This window comes from Dipodomys ordii, unplaced genomic scaffold (assembly GCF_000151885.1).
Source record: "Dipodomys ordii isolate 6190 unplaced genomic scaffold, Dord_2.0 Scaffold1, whole genome shotgun sequence".
NCBI classification, from domain to species: domain Eukaryota; kingdom Metazoa; phylum Chordata; class Mammalia; order Rodentia; family Heteromyidae; genus Dipodomys; species Dipodomys ordii.
In genome coordinates, this window is record NW_012267217.1 from 26,812,106 (window position 1) to 26,834,653 (window position 22,548).

General features: G+C 36.2%; 1 protein-coding gene across 3 annotated transcripts in view; it reads left to right on the forward strand.

The window, feature by feature from the left end:
* The window catches only part of Fndc3a (fibronectin type III domain containing 3A), a 118,102-nt gene that overhangs the window by 13,016 nt on the left and 82,538 nt on the right, over positions 1-22,548 (forward strand). For all 3 annotated transcript variants that reach the window (XM_013009434.1, XM_013009443.1, XM_013009446.1), the window contains exon 2: positions 8,027-8,162. In XM_013009434.1, the coding sequence (XP_012864888.1) occupies positions 8,064-8,162 (99 nt within the window). In that variant the 5' untranslated portion in view covers positions 8,027-8,063. The remainder of the gene's footprint in view (positions 1-8,026; positions 8,163-22,548) is intronic.

The following is a 22,548-nucleotide window of genomic DNA, read 5'->3' on the forward strand; positions in this document are numbered from 1 at the left end:
GCATGCAAGGCAAGCGCTCTACCACTGAGCCACCTTCCCAGCCCAAAAACTTACTGATTTTTTTTTTTTTTGTCAGTCGTGGGGCTTGAACTCTGGGCCTAGGAGCTGTCCCTCAGCTCTTCAGCTCAAGCGAGTGCTACAGCGCCACTACAAATTTTTTCAAATAAGATAAAAACTATTATTCAAAAACACAAGAAAGATGAGTAAAACTTCATGAAGAACATCATAATTAAGTCCCTTGAAGTAACAAAAAGAGAAAGTAAGATTTAAAAGCAACCAAATCAAAACAACCAAGGTAAGAATGGCAATCAGATTTCTCATCAGAAACAATGTAATTTCAAGATAGTGGAGCAGTATTTTAAAATATTAAGAAAAAAACCTGACATCCTAATACTCAGTGAAACTATCTTTTAAAAACAAATGCAAAATGAAGACTTGAGACATACAAAAGCTGAAAGGATTTGTCATCTTCATTTCTCTTTTAAAAAGACATTAGGGGCTGGGAAGGTGGCTCAATGATAAGAGTGCTTGTCTTGAATGCACGAGGCCCTGGGTTCGATTCCTCAGCACCACATAAGCAGAAAAAAAAGCCGGAAGTGGCGCGGTGGCTCAAGTCGGTAGAGTGCTAGCCTTGAGCTGAAGAGCTAAGGAACAGAGCCCAGGCCCAGAGTTCAGGCCCCACAACCAACAACCAAAAAAGACATTAAACCTGTACCTTACATAAATAAAAGTACCAGGTATGGTAACTACATGGGTAAATATATCAGATATTCTCTTTTAGATGTTTTAAAGACAATTGATGGTTTAACATAAAAATCACAATAATTGTGGGGTTTGTAACATGTAAAAGTAAAATTTATAACTATGAAAAAAGTCCAATGGTAGAAGTTGCAGGTTTTTATTGTGAGGTTCTAGTACTTACACCTGAAATTGTATAACCCAACTTGGAAAGAAGACTAATAACTAAAAGATATAAACACTAAAGGGCCCACTCATGTCACAACACAGAATTATATAAGATGGTATAATAATTCCAAACAAAGCAAATAAAGGGAAAGGGATGAAGAATACATAGAGCAGATATCAAACTAGTAGACACAACTCTAGGCACAGCATTACTAGTCACATTAATTATAAATGGTTTAAACATTACAATTAAAAGGCAGAGATTATTAGACTAGATTTTTAAACACTAGGATCCAAGTCTCATATGTATAAGAAGTCCAGTTTAAGTATAAAGATACATGTAAGTTAAGAACAGGAAGATGGAATGGTTATACAATCTAAAACAGCTTGGAATCACTGTATTATTAGATCAGAACTTAGATTACAGATCAGAGAACATTAGGAATAAAGGGCTACTTAATAATGAGTTAATTCATTAAGTGAACATAATCCTAAATTTTTATGCACTTAATAAAAGATCTTCAAAATGCATGATACAAGTAAAGAGAATAGGTATGCCACTGCACTGGCAGGTGTGTGTGTGTGTGTGTGTGTGTGTATGTGTGTACTGGCAGGTGTGTGTGTGTGTGTGTTTGCACTGGCAGGTGTGTGTGTGTGTGTGTGTGTGTGTGTGTGTGTGTGTGTGTGTGTGTGTATGCTGAACCCGGGGCTTGAACTCAGAGCCTAGAGCCTGTCCCTGAGCTTTTTTTTTTTTTTTTGGCTGAGGACTAACAATCTACCATTTGAGACAAGTTCCACTTACAGCTTTTTTAGTACTTAACTGGAGGTAAGTCTGTCAGCCTTTCCTGACCCAGCTGGCTTTGAACTTTGATTCTCAGATCTCAGCATCCTGAGCAGCTAGGATTACAGGAATGAGCTACCAACACTCAGCTTGTAGTGATGGTCTTAATACTATTTTTTCCTCCCCCTAATGAATAGAATAAGGTAGATAAACTGTAAAGCTCAAACTATAAAATGCCTTGACATCATAATGAAAAAATTTTATGCCTTAGCTGAGGCAAAATTTCTTAGAACTCCTGAAGCCTTATGCATAAATGAACTGATAAATAGAAACTTTTATAAGCATTTGCTCTTCAAAAGACATCAGGAGTAGAATGCAAAAAACAAGTAGCAAGACTAGTAGAAAATGTTTTAAAATCAACTTTATCTGCAAAAGGCCAAGTATGCAGGAGGTATAAAAACCTATCAAAACCAATATTAAGAAATAACCTAGCAATAAAATGGGTAAGAACTAAACAGTTATTTAACAAAAAAAACTATGGTAAAAGAAACTATACCAGTAAGCCCAAAAAACACATCCAATGTTAGTCATGGAAATATAAAGGCTGAGATTGTAAAGGGAACACTGTGGTAATAGTTTCACAGGTGTATCTGTGTGTCAAAATATTGTGTACTTGAAGCATACACAATTTGAGGTATGTCAGTTACACTATTTTTTTTTAAGTGGCATATCTGGGCATGGGTGGCTCACACTTGTAATCCTAGCTACCCAGGATTATAAGATCTGAGGGTTGCTGTTACAAGCCAGCCCACACAGAGAAGTCCCTGAGACTCTTATCTTCAGTTAGCCAACAAAAGGCCAGAATGGAAGTGTGGTCAAAGTGATAGAATGCCAGTCTTGAGCAAAACAAGCCAAATGAGATTTCAAGGTTCTGAATACTAGGCACCAAAACAAAACGCACAAATTCAGTGGCACATGCACCTGTTCTCAGAAAGCTGAAGCTAGAGGATATGGAGCTTGAGCCCCCCCCCCCCCCATACACAGTAAGATTCTGTCTCAAAGCAATCAAAAAAGAAAAAGAGTAGTAGGTACATGGCAAGTACTTGATACATGTTTATTTTTGTTTTTTTGGGGGGGGGTCCAGTCGTGGGGCCTGAACTCTGGGCCTGAGCACTGTCCCTCCGCTCTTCAGCTCAAGGCTAGCGCTCTACCACTTGAGCCACAGCGCCACTCTGGCTTTTTTTCTTTTTGCTTATGTGGTGCTGAGGAATCGAACCCAGGGCCTCAGGCATGCAAGGCAAGCGCTCTACCACTGAGCCACCTTCCCAGCCTGATACATGTTTATTTAGTACATTAACTCGTTTCCCTGCCTTTTCCCAAAAGCATCCTATTTAAGAGACTATAGTATATTCCTCTCACATAGATTTGGAATGGGAGTGTTTAGCCTTGGCTTGTCCCATTATATTTTGTAACCTAGTTTCACAGATTCAGAGCTAGAAAGGAAATAAATCAGGATGAATCATAACAGTCTCACCCACATCTAATGTAGATGATAATATAGATGAGATTTAGGACTTTAGAATTGATGCTAGCACAAATTAAGACTTAGGGGGTATTGGGTTGAAGTGAAAATGGCATTCACATCGGTGGGTAGGGCAGCAGTGGAGTATTGTGGATAGAATGTGTATTCCCTAGATTCATTTGTTGGAGTCCTAATCCTCAATGTGATGTTATTAGGAGGTAGGACTTTGGGAAGAGAATGAGGTCATGATGTAACTAATGTTCTTTGAAGAGATAACAAGGGTTCCTCTCTTCCTCAGAAGAGAATAAAGTATAGTATTTATACAGCCTGAAAGTCAGGAAGAGAGCCTTCACAGAGAAACAAATCTGCCATTGTCTTGCTCTTGCACCTATCGCTCCAGAACTGTAAGAAATTAATGTCTGTCTACTACCTACTATGTAGTAGTTTATTAGACTCGCCTGAACTAAAAGACAGTTTGCAAATGTTTTATCTTATCCTAAGGCCTACCTTTTCATTCACATGATGTGTCTTCTTACGTATCAGAATTTCTAAGTTCGATGTAATCTCATTTGTCTAGCTTTTGTTGTTTTTGCGTTCATATCCAAATTATTACCAATGCCAGTATCATGAAGCTGTTTCACTATGTTTTCTTCTAAGTTTTATAGACTTTTATATTTAAATCTTAACTCATTTTGAATGATTTTTTATATGTAGTAGTAAGAGGCCAGCTTTATTCTTTTGCATGTGAATATCCAGTACACTGTTGAAGAGACTATTCCTATTGAGTGATCTTGGCATTCTTGTCAAAAATCATTTTACTGTATATGTGAGAGTTTATTTCTGAGTCTTGTAATCCATTGTCTCTCTGTCTTTATGACAGTACACATCGTTTTAAGTACTGTGGCTTTTTAATATGGTTCAAAATTAGAAAATATGAGTTCATAATTTCTAGTTTTGTTTTCAAAATGGTTTGGACTATTTGAGGTATCATATAAATTTTAGGATGAATTTTTCTATTTTTGTGAAAAATGCTATTGGTATTTTTATTGGGATGTGTTGAACCTGTAGGTAACTTTGAGGCCTACAGACATCTTTAAATTATGAAATATTTCAATAAATTAACATGGAATGTTTCTCCATAATTTGTATTTTTTTCTTCAACAATGTCTTGTGCTGTTTTAAATTGAATCTTTTCTGTTTCTTTTTTAGATTGCTCATTGTTAGTGTATAGCAACATAACTGATTTTTCTTTGTTGACTCTGTATCCTGAAACTTTACTAACTAATGCTAACATTGCTAACACTTTCTATGGAATCCTTAAAGTTTCTACATATAATACCCGTAAGGGAAATAATTTTACCTCTTCCAATTAGATAACTCTTATTTCTTTTCCTTGTCCAGTACTCTGAAACTTCCATTGCTATATTCAATACCAGTGGCAAAAAATGAGCACTCTTATCCTGATCTTAGGGGAAAATCTTCCAATCTTTCATAGTTATATATGGTATTTCTTGTGGAGTTTTCCATATGTAGCATCTTTCTTGCTGAGATAGATTCTATGTTGTTCAGGTTTTGTTTGTTTTTTAATCACGAAAAAGTGTCAAATTTTCCAATACTTTTTATCAATTGAGATGATCATGTGCTCATTTTAAGTTTTAAACTTTATTTTACTGAATATATTCAGAAAAGAGCATACTCAGCAGAGCCCATTTAGTAATTCAGTCAAGAATATATGTTGGGCTGGGAAGGTGGCTCAGGGGTAGAGCGCTTTCCTTACATGCCTGAGGCCCTGGGTTCGATTCCTCAGCACCACATAAGAAAAAAGAAAAAAGCTGGAAGTGGCGCTGTGGCTCAAGTGATAGAGTGCTAGCCTTGAGCTGAAGAGCTGAGCTCCCAGGCCCAGAGTTCAGGCCCATGACCGGACCCAAAAATTAATTAATTAATTTTTTAAAAAAGAATATATGTAAAAGTCTCCTATGTCAAGACAACATTACCAGCACCCCTGAAACAATCTTTATACCTTCCTCTGGTCCCTATTCTTTCTTCCTTCTCAAAGGCAACCACTGTCCTGTTTTATCTGTTTTTGAATTTTATATAAATAAAGCTCTGCAGTATGTATTCTTCTGTATGTTTTCACTCATATTGTATTGGTGGATTTATTCATATTCCAAAACCACTAATTCATTGAGTAAAACAGTTGATTGTGAAGGGGTATGTAGATTGTATATGCTTTTGAACTATGAGCAAATTCTGCTGCTATGAACTTGTTCCTGCACTTGTTTTTTTCTATTGTTTTTAAGATTACACACACACACACATACACACACACTAGGAGTCTCATAGCTGGATCTCAATTCAACTAGTTGGTAGAGTGTGCCTTGTTCAACTTTAGTAGAGATTATTAAACTTTTCTAAAATCATTTTATTAGTTTTCATTCCTACTCTATATGAATTTGTTAATTCTAAAGCTCATTACCATTTGCTATTATGTCTTTTTCCATTTTATACTCTTAATTGATACCTAATAGGTATGGTTTTTAATTTACCTATTAATTAGTGGATTTAGTAATCTTTTCATATGTGTATTAGCCTCTTGAATTTCTACCTTAGTGAAGAACTATTCAAGTTTCTTGTCTTTTTTTTTTTTTTTGTCAGTCGTGGGACTTGAACTCTGGGCCTAGGCACTGTCCCTCAACTCTTCAGCGCAAGGTGAGCACTCTACCACTTGAGCCACACCACTACTTCCGGTGGTAAATTGGAGATAAGAGTCTATGGGCTTTTCCTGCCTGAGCTGGCTTTGAACCCTCGATCCTCAGATCTCACCTCCTGAGTAGCTAGGATTACAGGTGTGAGCCACCCACCAGTGCCTAGCTCATTTTTGTTTTTTAAAAAGTCAATTTGTAGGGCTGGGATGTAGCTCAGTGGCAGAGCACTTACCTAGCAAGTGCAATGTCCTGGGTTCAGTCCTCAGTACCCCCAAAAAAGACAAAAAAAAGACAATTAAAAAAAGTAAATTTATACTTGATATGTATTCTGAATTTATATTCTTTGTTAGTTACATGTTACAAATATCTTTAGTGAGGGGCTTACATTTTTTTAAGACTTCCTTTTTCTTGGTCAGCTGTGGGGCTTGAACAATGGTCCTGGGCACTGTCCCTCAGCTCTTCATCTCAAGGTGAGCACTCTACCTCTTGAGCCATAGTACCATTGCCGGTTTTCTGGTAGTTTATTGGAGATAAGAGTCTCCCTGACTTTCCTGCCTGGGCTGGCTTTGAACCATGATCCTCAGATCTCAGCCTCCTGTGTAGCTAGGATTATAGGTGTGAGCTATGGGTGCCCTGCTAAAGACATTTTTAAAGTATACTTTTTTGTGTGTGTGGTACTAGAGTGCTTAAGCTCAGGGTCTTTCACTCTCACTTGGCATTCTTGCTCATGGCTGGTGCTATACACTTGCCTTCAATTCAGCTTTTTGCTAGTTATTTAGAGATACTGTCTCTTGGACTTTTCTGCCCAAATTGGCTTTGAGAAGTGATTTTTCTGAGTAGCTAGGATTACAAGTTTGGGCCGATGATATCTGGCTAACATATTCTTTTAATTTTAAGGAAGTCCAATATACTCTTTTCCTTTTTGATTTGAGAAATGTTTTATACTGTATTTGAGAAATCTTTTTTTCCCTGTTTTATGGCTATAAAGGTATTTCTGTGTTAATCTTTTAGGAATTCTTATCTTTAATATTCAGATCCTTAATCTCTCTTAGATCTTAAAATACATTGTTTAATATGACACTCTGGAAACTAGAATTTGGTTGTTTTCTCAGTAGTAGTCTATAATATTGAGGGAAGAAGGGAGGGAGACAAATTGCTTACCATGTCTCTCTTTAATACTGAATTAACATCCTCTTTCTTCTTATATATTACCTTATGTACCATGCAAGAAGGAAAATGATACATTGACTCCTGACTTAAAATTCTTTGTATATTTCACAGTGAGAAATCATTTGATAAAATTTAAAGTACTTGGCAATTGTAGTAGTCTTTGAAAGATAAGTATAGATTATGCTGATTCTTTATGATTCACATTGTATAGAATAATGTTAATATATCCTATTAATAGTAACATAGTATGCAGTCTGATAATTGCATCTACAGTTAACGATTTCTAATTGTATGCATTATCATTACTAAAAATATTTTGTTTGTTGTAGTTATAATAAACCAGATGAGCCAGTAATGTAAGAGCTTAAAACTTAAAACTTGTAGGTTCTTATCCTAATCCTGAGCAAGTTTTCTACTATTTTGATGTCTGAAAAAGTAAGTTATAAATCATAATTCTTATTGAGTAATGTTTCAAGGCAAGTGCTTCAAGATGATGCAGAAGCAAGGGCTTCACAATTATCTGCCAAAGAAAAACGTTACCGATACAATTTTATCATTAAATAAGTGTATTTAGTGTCTACTCTAGTGTATAGATTGAATAGTGGTGATTAAAGATATCTAGAGATTTAATATGAATATAAGTAGGTGCTTCTGATATCAGTAATACTTGAATCTTTAAGAAATATTTCCTTAAATGAAAAAAGTAGTACACAAAGTATTGTGGTTTTCTTTTGTTAAGACTGTCTCTTTATCATTGTCCCAAAATAAATGTACTCATCATCTGATTTATGAAACAGTAGTTCCCTTGTACAATACTTTAATAATAATGCAAATTAAACTTTTAAAACTTTATGTTAAAGACTGAGATAGATATTGAATATACTGTATTTTAACATACTTTCAAAGTACACACACAAATGACTACATATTTTTGTTTTGCAGAGTTGAAGGGTTATCTGGTATTTATGTCTTATTGATAATGGCAGAACATCCACCGCTACTGGATACAACTCAGATTTTAAGTAGTGATATTTCTCTTCTGTCTGCCCCTATTGTAAGTGCAGATGGAACACAACAGGTAAGGAAATTGAAATGTTTATTTTCTATGTCTAGCATATGTCTATCTTTCATAAGAATGAAAATTTTAGCATTTAATTAAACTTCACAATAATGGGTTCCTGCTAATCAGCAAAAACTCCAGTTCATTTTGAATTCCAGTTCAGAATGATTTTTGATGTTAAGACAAAATAATAAGACTACTTTGAAGTTGTTTCTAAAGTGCCTCCTTAGTTCATAGTCAACTTCTTTGTGTGTATTTTGTCACCATTAAAGTTGTTCTTGTTTTCTTTTAAATTAACAATGTACTGTTTCTTAAATGTTTTTAAACCAAGTTTAACCCTGTGCCTTAATGATAATTATAAATCATTTCTTTGGGTCATGAAATTATGACAATTATGCAATTAAATGACTACCTACATTGTAAAATAATAAAATGTTATCTTCTTTTTTTCTGCATCTCTCACTCCAAATACACAATTCCTGCAAGGCTGATATGGTTTTGTTTTCCCAGCCCACGGCTTTCAAAGTTTAGTTCTGTGGGTGTACTCACTAAGTTTCTCTTAATCCTGAAAGGATAGGAATAATAATGAGTGTTTGTAAGTGGCTACAGTATGGTAGGCAGTGGTCTTAATTCTCACAACTATCTTATGGTTGCTATTTTAATGTGGTGGATGAGAAAACAAAGACTAAATGATAATTTGGAGGAAAAGAACAGCTTCATACTTTTTGTGTTACAGATATTTTACTGAGAAGTTTATGATCTCACTTAATTCTTTCAACAATCCCATGCAAGAAGTGTACCTGTCCTTAATTTGCAAATGAAACAAAATGAGTTTCAGTAGGCTGCATAATTTGATCAAGATCATTCTAAGCTCTACTCCTAAGTATTACTCAAATCTCTTCTTTGGAAAAACAAAAAAGAATCATACCTTATTTGTTACTCTGCAAATTTAATATCTCTAATGTATAATTCAAAGTAGATAAGGACCTATTCTTTGCTATTGAAAAGTAATTGGCTTGGTCTCTAGGTTTTTCTGCTTTGAATAAAAAGGGTTATGACACAAAAAGGGTTATGTCCTGGTTTTACCTTTAGCATGTACTCAGATATCTTTTAGCAGCAACTTTATTTCACTAGCTTGATTTCTATGGTCAAATTTAATTGTGAGGATTTTTTTAGGCTACAAAAATATCATAGATGTGGCAGATATTTATTAACTTTTTGTGATTTCTGAGACGTAGACTGATGGGTGTTATCATTTGTTGCTTCAGATCAGTCACTAGTCTCAAATAGTTGATAATACTGCATAAATAATACATTAAGTAGTTAAATAATATATTAAGTAGTTAATTATATAATACATTGCCATAGTGTCTATAGTTTTATATTCTGCTAAGGGGACAACACAATACCAGCCTGAACCATGAACCACCACCACAGTGCTTAAGGCTTGTTTTGCTTCTTCCCCGAAGAACTTTCTGTTGGTAATTATGTTTTTGAACTCTTCTGGACACCATAGCTATCATGCAGATGGATGTAGAATAAGGATCTGGAAATACAAACCTACTAGAATAAGATGTAAAGATAAGGTTGAACCCTGAGGTCCAGAGGATAGGGTTTTTGGTAGGATTTTTTAAAAGGGGAGGAGAGAGAGAAAAAATCTAGTGACATAGCTTAAATCTAGCACTTATCTAGAGGTCCTAAGTTCTAGCCCTAATAAAGGGATTGACAGAGGAAGAAAATGCACAAGTTTCATGCGGTTGAGAAAAGCCTTGAATTCTAACTACCACAGAAAGACCTAAAGATGAATGGAAAGTATCTAAACTGGTGGAAATACTTGGATTCAGGTGTCCTAAGTTATTACATATCTAGTACATTTACTTCTTTTTAAAAAGGAAGTAAAAGCTTGGCACCAGTGGCTCAAACTTGTAATTCTAGCTACTTTGTAGGCAGAGATCTGATCATAATGCAAAGCCATCCTCCATAGGAAGGTTTAGCATCCTTATCTCCAATTAACCTACAAAAAACTGGAAGTGGAGCTGTTGGCTCTATCTTTGAGCAAAAATGCTCAGGGACAGTGTCCAGGCTTATGAATTTAAGCCCTAGGGACAGGCACAAAAGAAAGAAAAGAAAGAGAGAGGGGGTGGAGGGAGAAGGAAGGAAGGAAGGAAGGAAGGAAGGAAGGAAGGAAGGAAGGAAGGAAGGGAGCGAGAGAGATCTTTTTAGAGTACCTGTAATTCTAAGGGCTAAATAAACCTGATAGAGCTCTGTGTAAATGTTTGCTAGATCTGAATTGAATACAGTTTATAACTATAGATACTGTGAGAACCTGGTGGGGAAGGGGGTCGTGAAGCCCGGCCCCACGCTGACATAACCACCACGCACTCCAGGCTGCTGGGGGCGGGGGGGGGGCAATCAAAGGGTGGCTTAGCGGGCAGGTCACTGGATATAGGAAGGAGGGGATCCCAGGGAGGAGAGGGGAGAGAGAGAGACACTGCAAGAGATAATCGGCTCCTGGAGTGGAGCTGTACCTGGAGTCGGCCTGGGGAAAGCTGCACCCGCCTGAGGGGAGACCCGAGCTGGCCGTGAGGTGCAGGCCGGTGTGAGGGGAGACCCAGGTTGGAAGAGAGGCCCGGGAAAGGCTGGGCCTGCCTGAGGGAAAGCCCGGCCTGCAGAGAGGCCCGGGGAAGCCCGCGCAGGCTTGAGGGAGACCCAGGCCGGAAGAGAGGCCCAGACCAGCAGATAGGCCTAGGGATACCCACACAGGGCCGGCAGGCCTGCCAATAGGCCTTTGTGCAGACTGGAGAGGCCTGAGGAGGCCTGTGCAGGGCTGAGAGATCTACAGAGGGGCGGGTAGAGAAGCAGAGAGGCCAGCAGAGAAACAGAGAGGCTGGCAGAGACGTGGAGAGGCAGCGAAGCCAGTGGAGATTGGAAGGCCCATGGAGGGTGGAGAAGCCTCCACAGAGGCCTGCAGAGAGTTGGACAGACTGTGGAGACCGGCGAGGCCCGCGGAGAGTGAGAGAGACCAGTGGAGATCGGAGAGAGCTGCAGAGTCGGAAAAGCCTACAGAGTCCAAGACGCCCATGGAGAGCAGAGAGGCCTGTAGGAAGGAGGAAAAAGACAAAAACTTGCTCCCTTGGAGGTTGCAGTTACTCCCAGTTCAGAGGTAACCCAGGACAGGGTTGTAGACCAACTAATGCAACTCCTTTGTCACCTTTAAAGTGCCTTTGTGCTGGGTTTTCTCGCTTATCGGGGTGTTACAATATGCTAGTGAGGAATTATTTATAGTGAGCAGTGGATTAGAAAACTAGGAAGATAGATTTTTTAATGATATAAAGATGCATCTTAGAGAGTGGATGAGTAACTGGTAGAATATGAAGCTAGCTAATGATTGGCAATAAACGATATGCCAAATTGAAGTGTGCCTGTGGACAAATGACACAAGTATCTCCAGTAAAAAAGCAAACTAAAACTCAATTCCAGATACATGAATGATGTTAAAAATTAAGAGTAACAGATTATCTCTTCTCTTCACTTTCTTGGGAGTTTTCTACTCAATCGGATGATTTCCTTTCTATCTCCTGGGATCAAATTGGTTTTCTTATGGTTGGCTATAATTATGTATTGCTTCACCAATATTTTATCTTTTTAAACACTATACATATTTGCTACAATAACATTGTACATTTGGTGGGTCTTTTAGCTTTTGAAACATCACTGCTAGTACTGTTTCTAGTGAAGCAATTACACACATTTCTCATTCCTTTTGACTAGCAAGCAGCTGAATCTTTTTTTGGTATTTATGGAATCCCACTCCCTACTCTTTTATTAATGGACATTTTTACAAGCAGCTTAAGGCTTATAAAAAAAATTGAGCAGATAGTACAGAGTTCTCACATATGATCTCTCATACAGTTTCCCCTAGAAGTGTATTAGCACTTGGCGATAGAACCCTATGCACGAACATTGGTGTTTTATAGTTCTTTGGGGTTTTGTTATATTTGTTTTTTGGATTTTGCCTGTGTGTATGCACATGCACACCCATGCACTACTATTGTCAGCACATGCTAATGCTACCAGAGTTTGAACTCAGGGCTTTACACTCTCATTTGGCTTTTCTACTCATTTCTGGTCTCTATCACTTGAGACATGCCTGATAATGTATAATGTCCTATGTCACCATTCTAGTATGATACAGAATTGTTTTATTACCTTAAGAATCCCATTTTTTTTTTTACCAATTTATCCCTTCTTTGCTTACCCTGAACCTCCAACAATCATTGATCCTTTTATTCTCTTATAATCTTATGTTTTCCAGAATGTCAGTTGAATTCAAACAGCCTTTTCAAACTTACTTCTCTAGAAGCAAGACAGTTGGTCTAGACAGTTTCTCTTAATGGGTTAATACCTGATTTTTATTTTTGAAACTAGTGAATAATACTCCCATTGTATAGATATCCTAGCTAATTAATCCATTAATCTAGTAATCTATTATCTATGATCTATCACTCTATTAAAAGACTACCTTAGGATTTCCAATTTGGGACATTTATACATAAAGCCTGCATTAAACACTCAAGTGAGGACTACTAGATGTACATAAGTTTCACATTTGGAGAATGATTGTTGGATCATAATGTAAAACTTGACTTTGTAAGAAACCAAACTATCTGCCAAAGAAGCTATACCATTTTGTATTCTCAGTCATATGTTTGATTTGATTTTATATTCCTTTCTGGTAGAGGAAGTAAAACATATAAAAGTGATTATGATGCACTGATAGATTTACAGATTAGATCAGCTTTAGAAAATATGAACTTCATCAAGAAACAAAGGACAGCCACCCATTTTGTCATATCATTGCTAAGTGCCTCCATGTTCTGGACCATATATATGGTAGATGCATGCACAAAACAGAGGGAAGCCAGGAGGAGGAACAGAATAAGTGGGAACAGCCCACATTAAGCAAAAGGTAAGAAATGTAAACATCACCTGATGTGGAAAAAATAGCTTGTATTGTCAAAGCTCATAGAATTCATAAACTGTATAGACCATGATAATGACAATTTGCCTTGTGAAAATTAAAATGTGTTTGTGACAAAAAAAAAAAAAGAAATATGAACTTCACCACAAGTGGAATGCCCAGCTTTATTTGTTTGCCACCATCAAAAGTTCAGATACTTTGGCTTGTCATGTGGTTCAATAGTTTATTAATTTAACACCATTTTCTTTAATTCCTATACATTTATCTTCCAAAGGGATAGAACATACTTGGCGTTTTAATTAAAACACTCAGCCTGGGCTGGTGTGTAGCTTAATGACAGAGAATGTAATTCGTTTATGCCAGGTCCTAGAACTGATCCCCTGCACTAAAAACAAAAATCAAAGCTAAAAATGCTTGATCTGGTTATCAAGTTTCTTGATCAAAATCTCCATTTAAATAGTCTTTTATTTTGCTGTTTTTCTTGATTTGTAATTTTTCTGATTTGTACCATCTGAGAAAGAACACAGATAAATAGATACCACTGAATGGTTCTATTTTCAAAAAAACGTAGGGAGTATGAGAAATACATTAGATTGTGGCTAGGTAACAGAAGAAGAGCTACAGAAAACACTATGCATGGCAGCTTATGCCTGTAATCTAAGCTGGGGTGGCTGAGGAAGGGGAATGATGAATTTGGACCAGCTAGACTACATAGTGAAACCCTGTATCACAAACAAGAAAGCTGGGAGAAAACCTAGACTAAAGCTTTTATTGGAAAAGGCTGCAAGAAAGGTAAAGAGGAGCAGAGCAATTGTCTAGAATTGGCTAAGGTTTATTCTTATTCTTATTTCCTTTAAGTACTTCTACTTAAAAAAGTTTAGAATACACTACATCTTGACCAATATTACCCCTTTTAGTATTATCACCCATCCCTCCTCTACCTATTCCTTCCCTCACTCTTCTTAAATTGTAAGATACCCATTGAATTCTTGACTGCATAATAATTGGAAAGAACATTACATGGTTTCTAGTTTGTTGTACCTGGCTCATAGATGATTAAGAGCAGGGGAAATAATGGCTGCGTGTATGAGCCATTAAAGCAAGGTGGTTAGGGCTATAAAGTTGGAATTTCTTTTTTTTTTTTTTTTGGGTCCGGTTGTGGGGCCTGAACTCTGGGCCTGGGCACTGTCCCTCAGCTCTTCAGCTCAAGGCTAGTACTCTACCACTTGAGCCACACCGCCACTTCCGGCTTTTTTGTTTTTGCTTATGTGGTGCTGAGGAATTGAACCCAGGGCCTCAGGCATGCAAGGCAAGCACTTTAACCACTGAGCCACCTTCCCAGCCCTAAAGTTGGAATTTCTTGAGTTGTAGGGACTAATCTTACTTTAAGTTAAGATGCAAAATATTTAGGAAAATACATAGTTTTGTACAATAAAAATAACAGCAGCACGTTGGGGATTTGAGGGAGTATGAATTTTATTTGATTGTAAGGTATTTGGGAATGTATAAGTAGAGGTAATAAAATTTATAGCATCCACCCTTTGAACCTTAATATGTGTCAGATATTAAGTCAAGCCGTTTACATGCATTATTTCATTTAGTTTTAATAAGTCTTAAGTGAATATTAAAATTAAAAATTATAGCAGTGTTATTACTAAGTTTAGTAAAAAAGCTTCTAAAAGACAAAAACTAAGTCTGTAAGATTCCTAATCATTTATTCTGGTCTTAATCTCCAGAATATGAAGGTGAGAAGCCCTTGTATTATTTGTATTGAGGAAATTTTGATTCAGTGTGAAGGGAAGGACATTAGTAACTATTGATACAACACTTGAGTAAGCATGCCTATGATACCAAAATGAATCTTGGTTTATACTGCTCTTTGTCTTGACTATGTTGGAGCTATTCAAAGCTGACTGTAGCTATCTTTTCTGCAGTTACTTTTTCCTTTAGGGTTTTTGGTGGGCTTCTTGTTTTTCCACTTGTTATTTCCACAGGCAACTGTGAAGCTAACCAATTCCCCTATATTGTTTACAGTAAGGGGAGCTCTCAGTCAGGTCAAATAAAGACAAGCCATGTGACCGGAGGTTTCCAGGAAACTGCCAGATAGATCAGATGATGACAGTTCTTTGGAGATGAAATTCTTAGGGAACAGCAAACTCATTTGTCCTCTCTGGTGGCTAATTAGTCTAGTTTTCACTATTACTGTGATTTTGAAACTGTAGATTTTCAAGGCTACTATGAAGTTGGGGAGAAGGAAAAGAGAATAGAGTAAATTAAAATGGTTCAAAGCTCCTTGTTCATATGAGGATTTAGGCTTCCTTGAGTCAGTTGTTTCAAGTCTTTAGTTAATCCCTAGAGTTTTGAAAAGATTGAATTGGACCATTTTGACCAGTGTTACTGACAGTATGGGAAAATAGATTTTCAGAGGTCCATATTCTATTGTAATTTTCAGGGAGATCATCCAAAATGGGGCTTTGGTAGAACAAAAATGTAAAGTAGTGTTTTATTCTGTGTAAAATATAACATTTTTTCTAGTCTAACTTTAGCTTTTTTTGTTAAACTTTATTTTTTAATTTTAATTTTATTGTCAAGGTGTTATACAGAGGGGTTACAGTTACGTAAGTAAGATAGTGATTACATTTCTTGTCTAACTTGTTACCTCCTCCCTCATTTTTCTCCCTCTTTCCCTCCTTCCCATCTACCCTCCAAGTTGTACAGATCATTTCTAACATATTGTCTTGTGAGGATCGCTGTTGAATAGGTTCCCCTTTTGTCCTTTATCTCACCATTTTGTTGTTCCCCTTCCCTTCCCTAGTTCAGATAAACATATATACAATACCAGGGTACCAAAATCAAATACAGTGACAATAAGGGATAAACCATAGTGGGAAAAACACAAAAGAAAAAACAAATCACATTGTACATTGAGAACAACAAAGAAAAACCTCTTGTGTCCATGTCTTGGAGTTTATTTTGCTTAGTATCATCTTATATGGTCATGTGTACATAGCTATTGAGCTCTTCTGCTAATCTGCTAAGATTATCCTAATTGTATACTAATTATTACAAATAAGGGAAAACATGGGACCTATGTTTCTTTGAGTCTGGTTTACTTTATTTAATATGATTTTTTGGTCCTTCCATTTTCTAAACTTTAAAAGCATGTTTATTCTTTACCTACATTGGCAAGGTAATCAATCCTCACCTTATATAAATATATGACTAGATATAGGATAAAATTGTTCAAAGCCTGCTGGATAATTGTAAAAATAGGTTTTTTTCCTTCTTTTTATAACTCAGATCTTTAATTCAGAACATCAAAATAAATAAACCACATCATAGGTAACTGAATTTCCCAACCTTGGAGCCCACATCATTTTTGTAGTTAACTTGTAAGTTTTCATGAAAAGCAGTCTCTTTGGTTGGACATTTAATTGACAATTGTCCTTTAGACAACTTATAACCTTATGTCCAGAGGAAAACAAAAATAGAACAAGGAAAACCAAGGGTACTTTTCACTTTTTATAACATCTTAAAAAAATCTTACCAGATTAATTTATAAGATTAGCTTTTACCTAATGGTATTGCTATCTTATTACTAACTCATGGAGATGAAAGCTCTGTTAGTTTAACTAGAAATCAGAAGCAAAAAATCTGAGCTAGAAGTACTTTAAAAACTTAGGCTTTTAAGTTTTAAAAGTTACAGGTGCTGGGAAGGTGGCTCAATGGTAGAGCACTTGCCTTGCATGCATGAGGCCCTGGGTTCGATTCCTCAGCACCACATATAAGCATAAAAAAAGCCAGAAGTGGTGCTGTGGCTCAAGTGGTAGAGTGCTAGCCTTGAGCTGAAGAGCTGAGGGACAGCGCCCAGGCCCAGAGTTCAGGCCCCACAACCAGACCCCCCCCAAAAAAGACTATCTCCCAAACAAATGAAAAAAAAAAGTTACAAATTTGTGAATACATGTATTTAAAAAATTGATAACTTGCATATCAGGCTATAAATATTTAATAAACTTTAGAGTTGAGATGACTAAGGTACTGCAGTAATAACCCATATCTTTGTGACAATAATATTGTGCCCCAGGGGCAGGGAAGGTGGCTCAGTGGTAGAGTGCTTGCCTTGCATGCCTGAGGCCCTGGGTTCAATTCCTCAGCACCACATAAGCAAAAAGAAAAAAGCCGGAAGTGTCTCTGGGGCTCAAGTGGTAGAGCGCTAGCCTTGAGCTGAAGAGCTGAGGGACAGAGCCCAGGCCCAGAGTTCAGGCCCCATAACCGGACCCCCCCAAAAAAGACTATCTCCCAAACAAATGAAAAAAAAAAGTTACAAATTTGTGAATACATGTATTTAAAAAATTGATAACTTGCATATCAGGCTATAAATATTTAATAAACTTTAGAGTTGAGATGACTAAGGTACTGCAGTAATAACCCATATCTTTGTGACAATAATATTGTGCCCCAGGGGCAGGGAAGGTGGCTCAGTGGTAGAGTGCTTGCCTTGCATGCCTGAGGCCCTGGGTTCAATTCCTCAGCACCACATAAGCAAAAAGAAAAAAGCCGGAAGTGGCGCTACGGCTCATGTGGTAGAGTGCTAGCCTTGAGCTGAAGAGCTGAGGGATAGCGCTCAGGCCAAGTTAAGGCCCCACGACCGGACCCCCAAAAAAATATTGTGCCCCAGAATTATGGTCCAGACCCTCAATCATAAATTTGTTATGTAAAACACTGATCTCTATGTTTGCCTGAAAATTAAAATAGTTTCTGTTAAATTCCTCTTTCTTAGAAGCTTTTGTAAAGGTTAGAATATAACCATTATTTTAGTCTCTTTTCTGCTGGAGGTTTTTTCCCCTCCTATATGGTTATACCATGCGGTTTCTAACAGCGTTTCATGGGAAAATACATTTTTCAAGCTCTGGTGTTATTTATAAGCTTTTTTAAACAGAAGATGCCTTATATACTAGATTCACATTGGAAAATCTGCTTGTATTATTGCCTTTTGAGAATTTAATTTTATGATAAAGATGCAGCTATGCAACGCTAAAAAAAATAACTTCGTTCATGTTCAAGTACTATCTCTGCATAAAATTCTCTGTTAATTCTTGTTCCAAAATAAAATCTGGCTTACAAATTGGGTATAAATTATAAAGTACTCTAAAAGGAAGAAGCTTTCTAAAATGTCATTAAGAAACACAGGTCTAAAGAATTTAAGCTAGAATTGATTTTTATATTTGGCACAAAACAATATTAGGATTCTTACTGAATAACTGGGATCAATATCATCTAATTCATTTGTTATTGAAGAATATATTTCCAAAAAATAAAATTTAGCATGTTATTTTAAGTGCCTAACTGGCAAGCTATTTTATTTGAGCAGTTAACTGAATATTTTCACATAATTCAAGCTACTAAAAAATTATAATAGAAATATTAAATATTTTATAATACTTTAATAAGATATATTGTTATGAAAGAGAGTTATCAAACTCTGAAAGAAATACCTTAAAGCAATGAAATATAATAGCTGTGGATTTTGATATAGTCTAGGATTCATCAACAAAAGCATTGATATTCTATTAAATTAACTCCTGGCTATTCTATAGTTAGGAAAATTTTCTTTTTTTTTTTCCAGGGCTGAGGACCGAACCAAGGGCCTTGAGCACGCCAGGCGGGCGCCCTTCCGCTGGGCTAAACCCCCAGCCCAGTTAGGAAAAATTTCTTTTAGGAAAAAAACTGCTCTTTGGTTCTCTGCAAACTATAACCAAAATAATGAAGCAAAACTAATACCAAGTAAATTAACTTTAAATTTAAAAAATGCTGTAATTTAAATTTTAAAAAGCCTGTAATCCTATTTGGGAATAAAGACTGGAGGAATCACTGTTTGAGGCCAGCCCAGGCATGAAAGTTCATAAGACTCCACCTTCACCAAAGGGTCAGCATCATGGAATATGCCTATGATCTCAAGCTACAAGAGAACACAATGACATGTTCCTGTCAACCCAGCTACAAAGGAAAGCACAAATAGGAAGATCATAGTACAGGTCAGCCTGGGCATAAAACTAGACCCATCCCAAAAATGACCAATGCAAAAAAAAAGGCTAATAATTGCCAGCCGAAATGGCTCACACCTGTAATCCTAGCTACTTTGGAGGCTCATGGTTCAAAGCCAGCCTGGGCAGGAAAGTCTGTGAGACTCACCTCCAATTAGTCAATAAATAAAATAGTTTGACACCAGAAATAAAATAGCTCCATCAGAAAACCAGCTGTGGCTCAAAGTGGTACAGTGCTAGCCTTGAGCAAAAGCGCTCAGAGACAGTGACCAGGTCCTGAGTCAAGCCCCATGACCAACCAAAAAAAAAGAAAAAAGAGGGATTAATGAAATAGGTCAAATGGGGGCTGGGAAGGTGGCTCAGTGGAAGAGTGCTTTGCCTTGCATGCATGAGGCCCTGAGTTCGATTTCCCAGCACCACATAAGCAGAAAAAGCCAGAAGTAGTGCTATGGCTCAAGTTAGAGTGCTAGCCTTGAGCTGAAGAGCTGAGGGACAGCGCCCAGGCCCAGAGTTCAGGCCTCATGACCAACAAGAAAAAAAAAAAAAAAAAGTAAGGTGGTAGAGTGCTTAGCAAGTGTGAAGCCCTGAGTTCAAATCCAAGTCCTGAATGAAAAGCTACTACAAGCCTTATAGTGAAAAAAGAGATCATTTGGCCTAACAGCAGACAGAGCTTCCACATATCTGAAGTGATAATTGAAAAAATTGAAGGAAAAGAGACAAAAAATAATAGTTGGAGACTTCAGTACTTCACTTAGAATAATGATGCAAAAATAAATAAGAAAGAAGAAATTTAGAAGACAAATAATTGCAGGAAATATTTACAAGCCAAGTATCTGATAAGGAGCTTGTGTTCCAAATATATAAAGAATTCTTATAACTCAATGATAAAAATACAACCCAACTAAAAGGTAGGGATTTAACAATTGTGTACAAGCACATGAAAAGATTTTTAACAATTATTTGGAAAATGATGTCAGAACCACAATGATATACTCTATCATACTTACTATGATGGCTGTAATTTCAGTAGTCACATAATAAGTGATAAATTATTGAAAAGATGTGGAAAAGTTTGAAACTTTGCATACTAGTAGTAGGAATGAAAATGTACATTCCTCAGACAGTTACTATAGGGGCCAAAGTTCCTTTCCCAAAAGAAATAAAATATATGTCCGTGCAAAAATTGTTCAGTAGCATTCATAATAGATAACAGATTATTTCTAAATGTCCATATATTGCATATATATATATATATATGCAATAGAATATTAGCCACAAACTGCTAGGCAGTACTTCAATATGTGCTTCAATTTGGATAAATCTGAAAAATATGCTAAATGAGAGAAACTAGTAGTGAAAGTTTATAAAAGATTCTTTTTTAATTAACAAAACTTTAAAAATTTGCTGTGCTGATGGTTGTACAGCTTTTCGTATACTAAGAACTACTAAATTGTACTCTGTAGGACAAATTTTATAGTCTGGATTTTGTCTCAGTTAAAATTATTTTAGAAGCATTTACCTTTTATATGTTTGCATAATTTAAATGTGATTACTAATGATCCAGAAATAAATTATTGTAAGACAGTTACTAGTCTTTGATAAATGGTTTAAATTTGTGGAGTCAATTAAACCAGTAGATTATCATTTCTATGGATATATTGTTGTTAAATATGATGCTGTCTACTTCATTACATAGATATCTACATGTAGTATATATAACCTACATACATATCTATCTATATGTAGTAAATGTAAAGTTACATTCTCCAAGAGCAGAGACAAAAAGTATATAACTAAATATACAGCTTTATAATGAAATATATTTGGAAACAGTTTACTCTTAAAATCTAATTTGTTAACTGACATTGGATGATCCAGAATCAGATGCTACTGCTGTTCTTTGTTTATTTGTTACTATGGTAACCAGATACATTCATGTACAATAGATCCTTACTGCACATTGGCTAATTTGATAGCAAGCTTGGAAGTGGCTGTTGATGAGTATTCTAATAATCAATTGTACCTCTGACATCCCATCTCTACATGCATTTACACTGGACCATTGTAAAATAATGTAAGATGCTACCAGAATGAAGTTTGTAAAAGTTGCCATATTAGACTAAGGACAGTTTGAAGTCCAGTTTGCCAGTGAAAATTACCTTCATATTTAGTGAACTGGAACAAATTGGAACTTTGGGAGCAGAAACAGTTGAATCTTAGAGCAGCTGTTGGTAGCTGTGGTAGAAACAATTGTATGAGAAAATTGAAAAGGATGCAAGCAACAGTAAGTAAAGTGCTTAAGTTCTGGAAGTGGTTTTGTTGCGTATGTATTTATGAGTTAACACTTCAATCTAATTTTATAATTTTAATCTAAATATTATGTAATTAGTATTAAGGAATGAGATGACTTTTTTTAGTATAAGTTCTGTCAGTGAATTAAAACTAGAAATTTACTAGTTTGTAAACTTAAAGTTACAGTAAGCTTATATTTACTGACTTCCTTCACCTGTGGTGAAAAACAGTAAATTAGTTATTTGGTTAGTTAACTCATTAATGAAATAAAAAATAAATTGTAAAACCAAAAATTCTCATGCAAGTATTATGTTCTCAGTTAATAAGAAGCTTTCAGTGAGTGCAGCATTATCATCAGATTTCTTTAAGTCATTGTGTGATTTGCTGAGTATTTTGCCTATACTTCATTTTCTAAAAATACAGTACATTGTCCAAAAGGCAAAAGAAACAAGGTAAAAGTTCCAGACATCCTCCCAAGCCTCAAAGGGCATTGAAATGTGTTAAGTGATAGGGTGAAATTTTTAGATTTGCTGAAAGTGACATCTTAGCAGAAGTTTGGCAGTGTTATGGGGAAAAGTGAATCAGACATCTGCAGTATTTAAGATAAAAAGTAGAAAATAAGATGTAGTTTTGGTATGCAGTGTTAATAGGTACAACTGTATTTTTTGTAACAGTAATGTAGCCTACTCCATGCAGTTTCAGCTTACAGATATTAAGACCTAGTGTAGATGCAGTATAGGTAAATGTGAGAACTTTTAGTGTACTGAACTCCATGTTCTCTGAACATTTGGGTGTTTTCCTCAACAGTCTCCTCAGAATCATATATCCATGGATACCAAGGGTATATTGAATGGATTGGTTTTACTATAGAATAATCAAATCTCTAGAATTATCAAATCTATTAGTTACCTGTTATTTTGTTTCTGTTGGGGGAGACAGAGAAGTTGTTGTGATGTTTTCCAGTACTGATGTTGAATTCAGGGTCTGATGCTTGCTAGAATTACTTGTTTGGCTAGCTCTCTTTTACTTGAGCCACACCTCCAACCTCTATTTATCTGTATTTTGAGAGAATACTATGATTCAAATA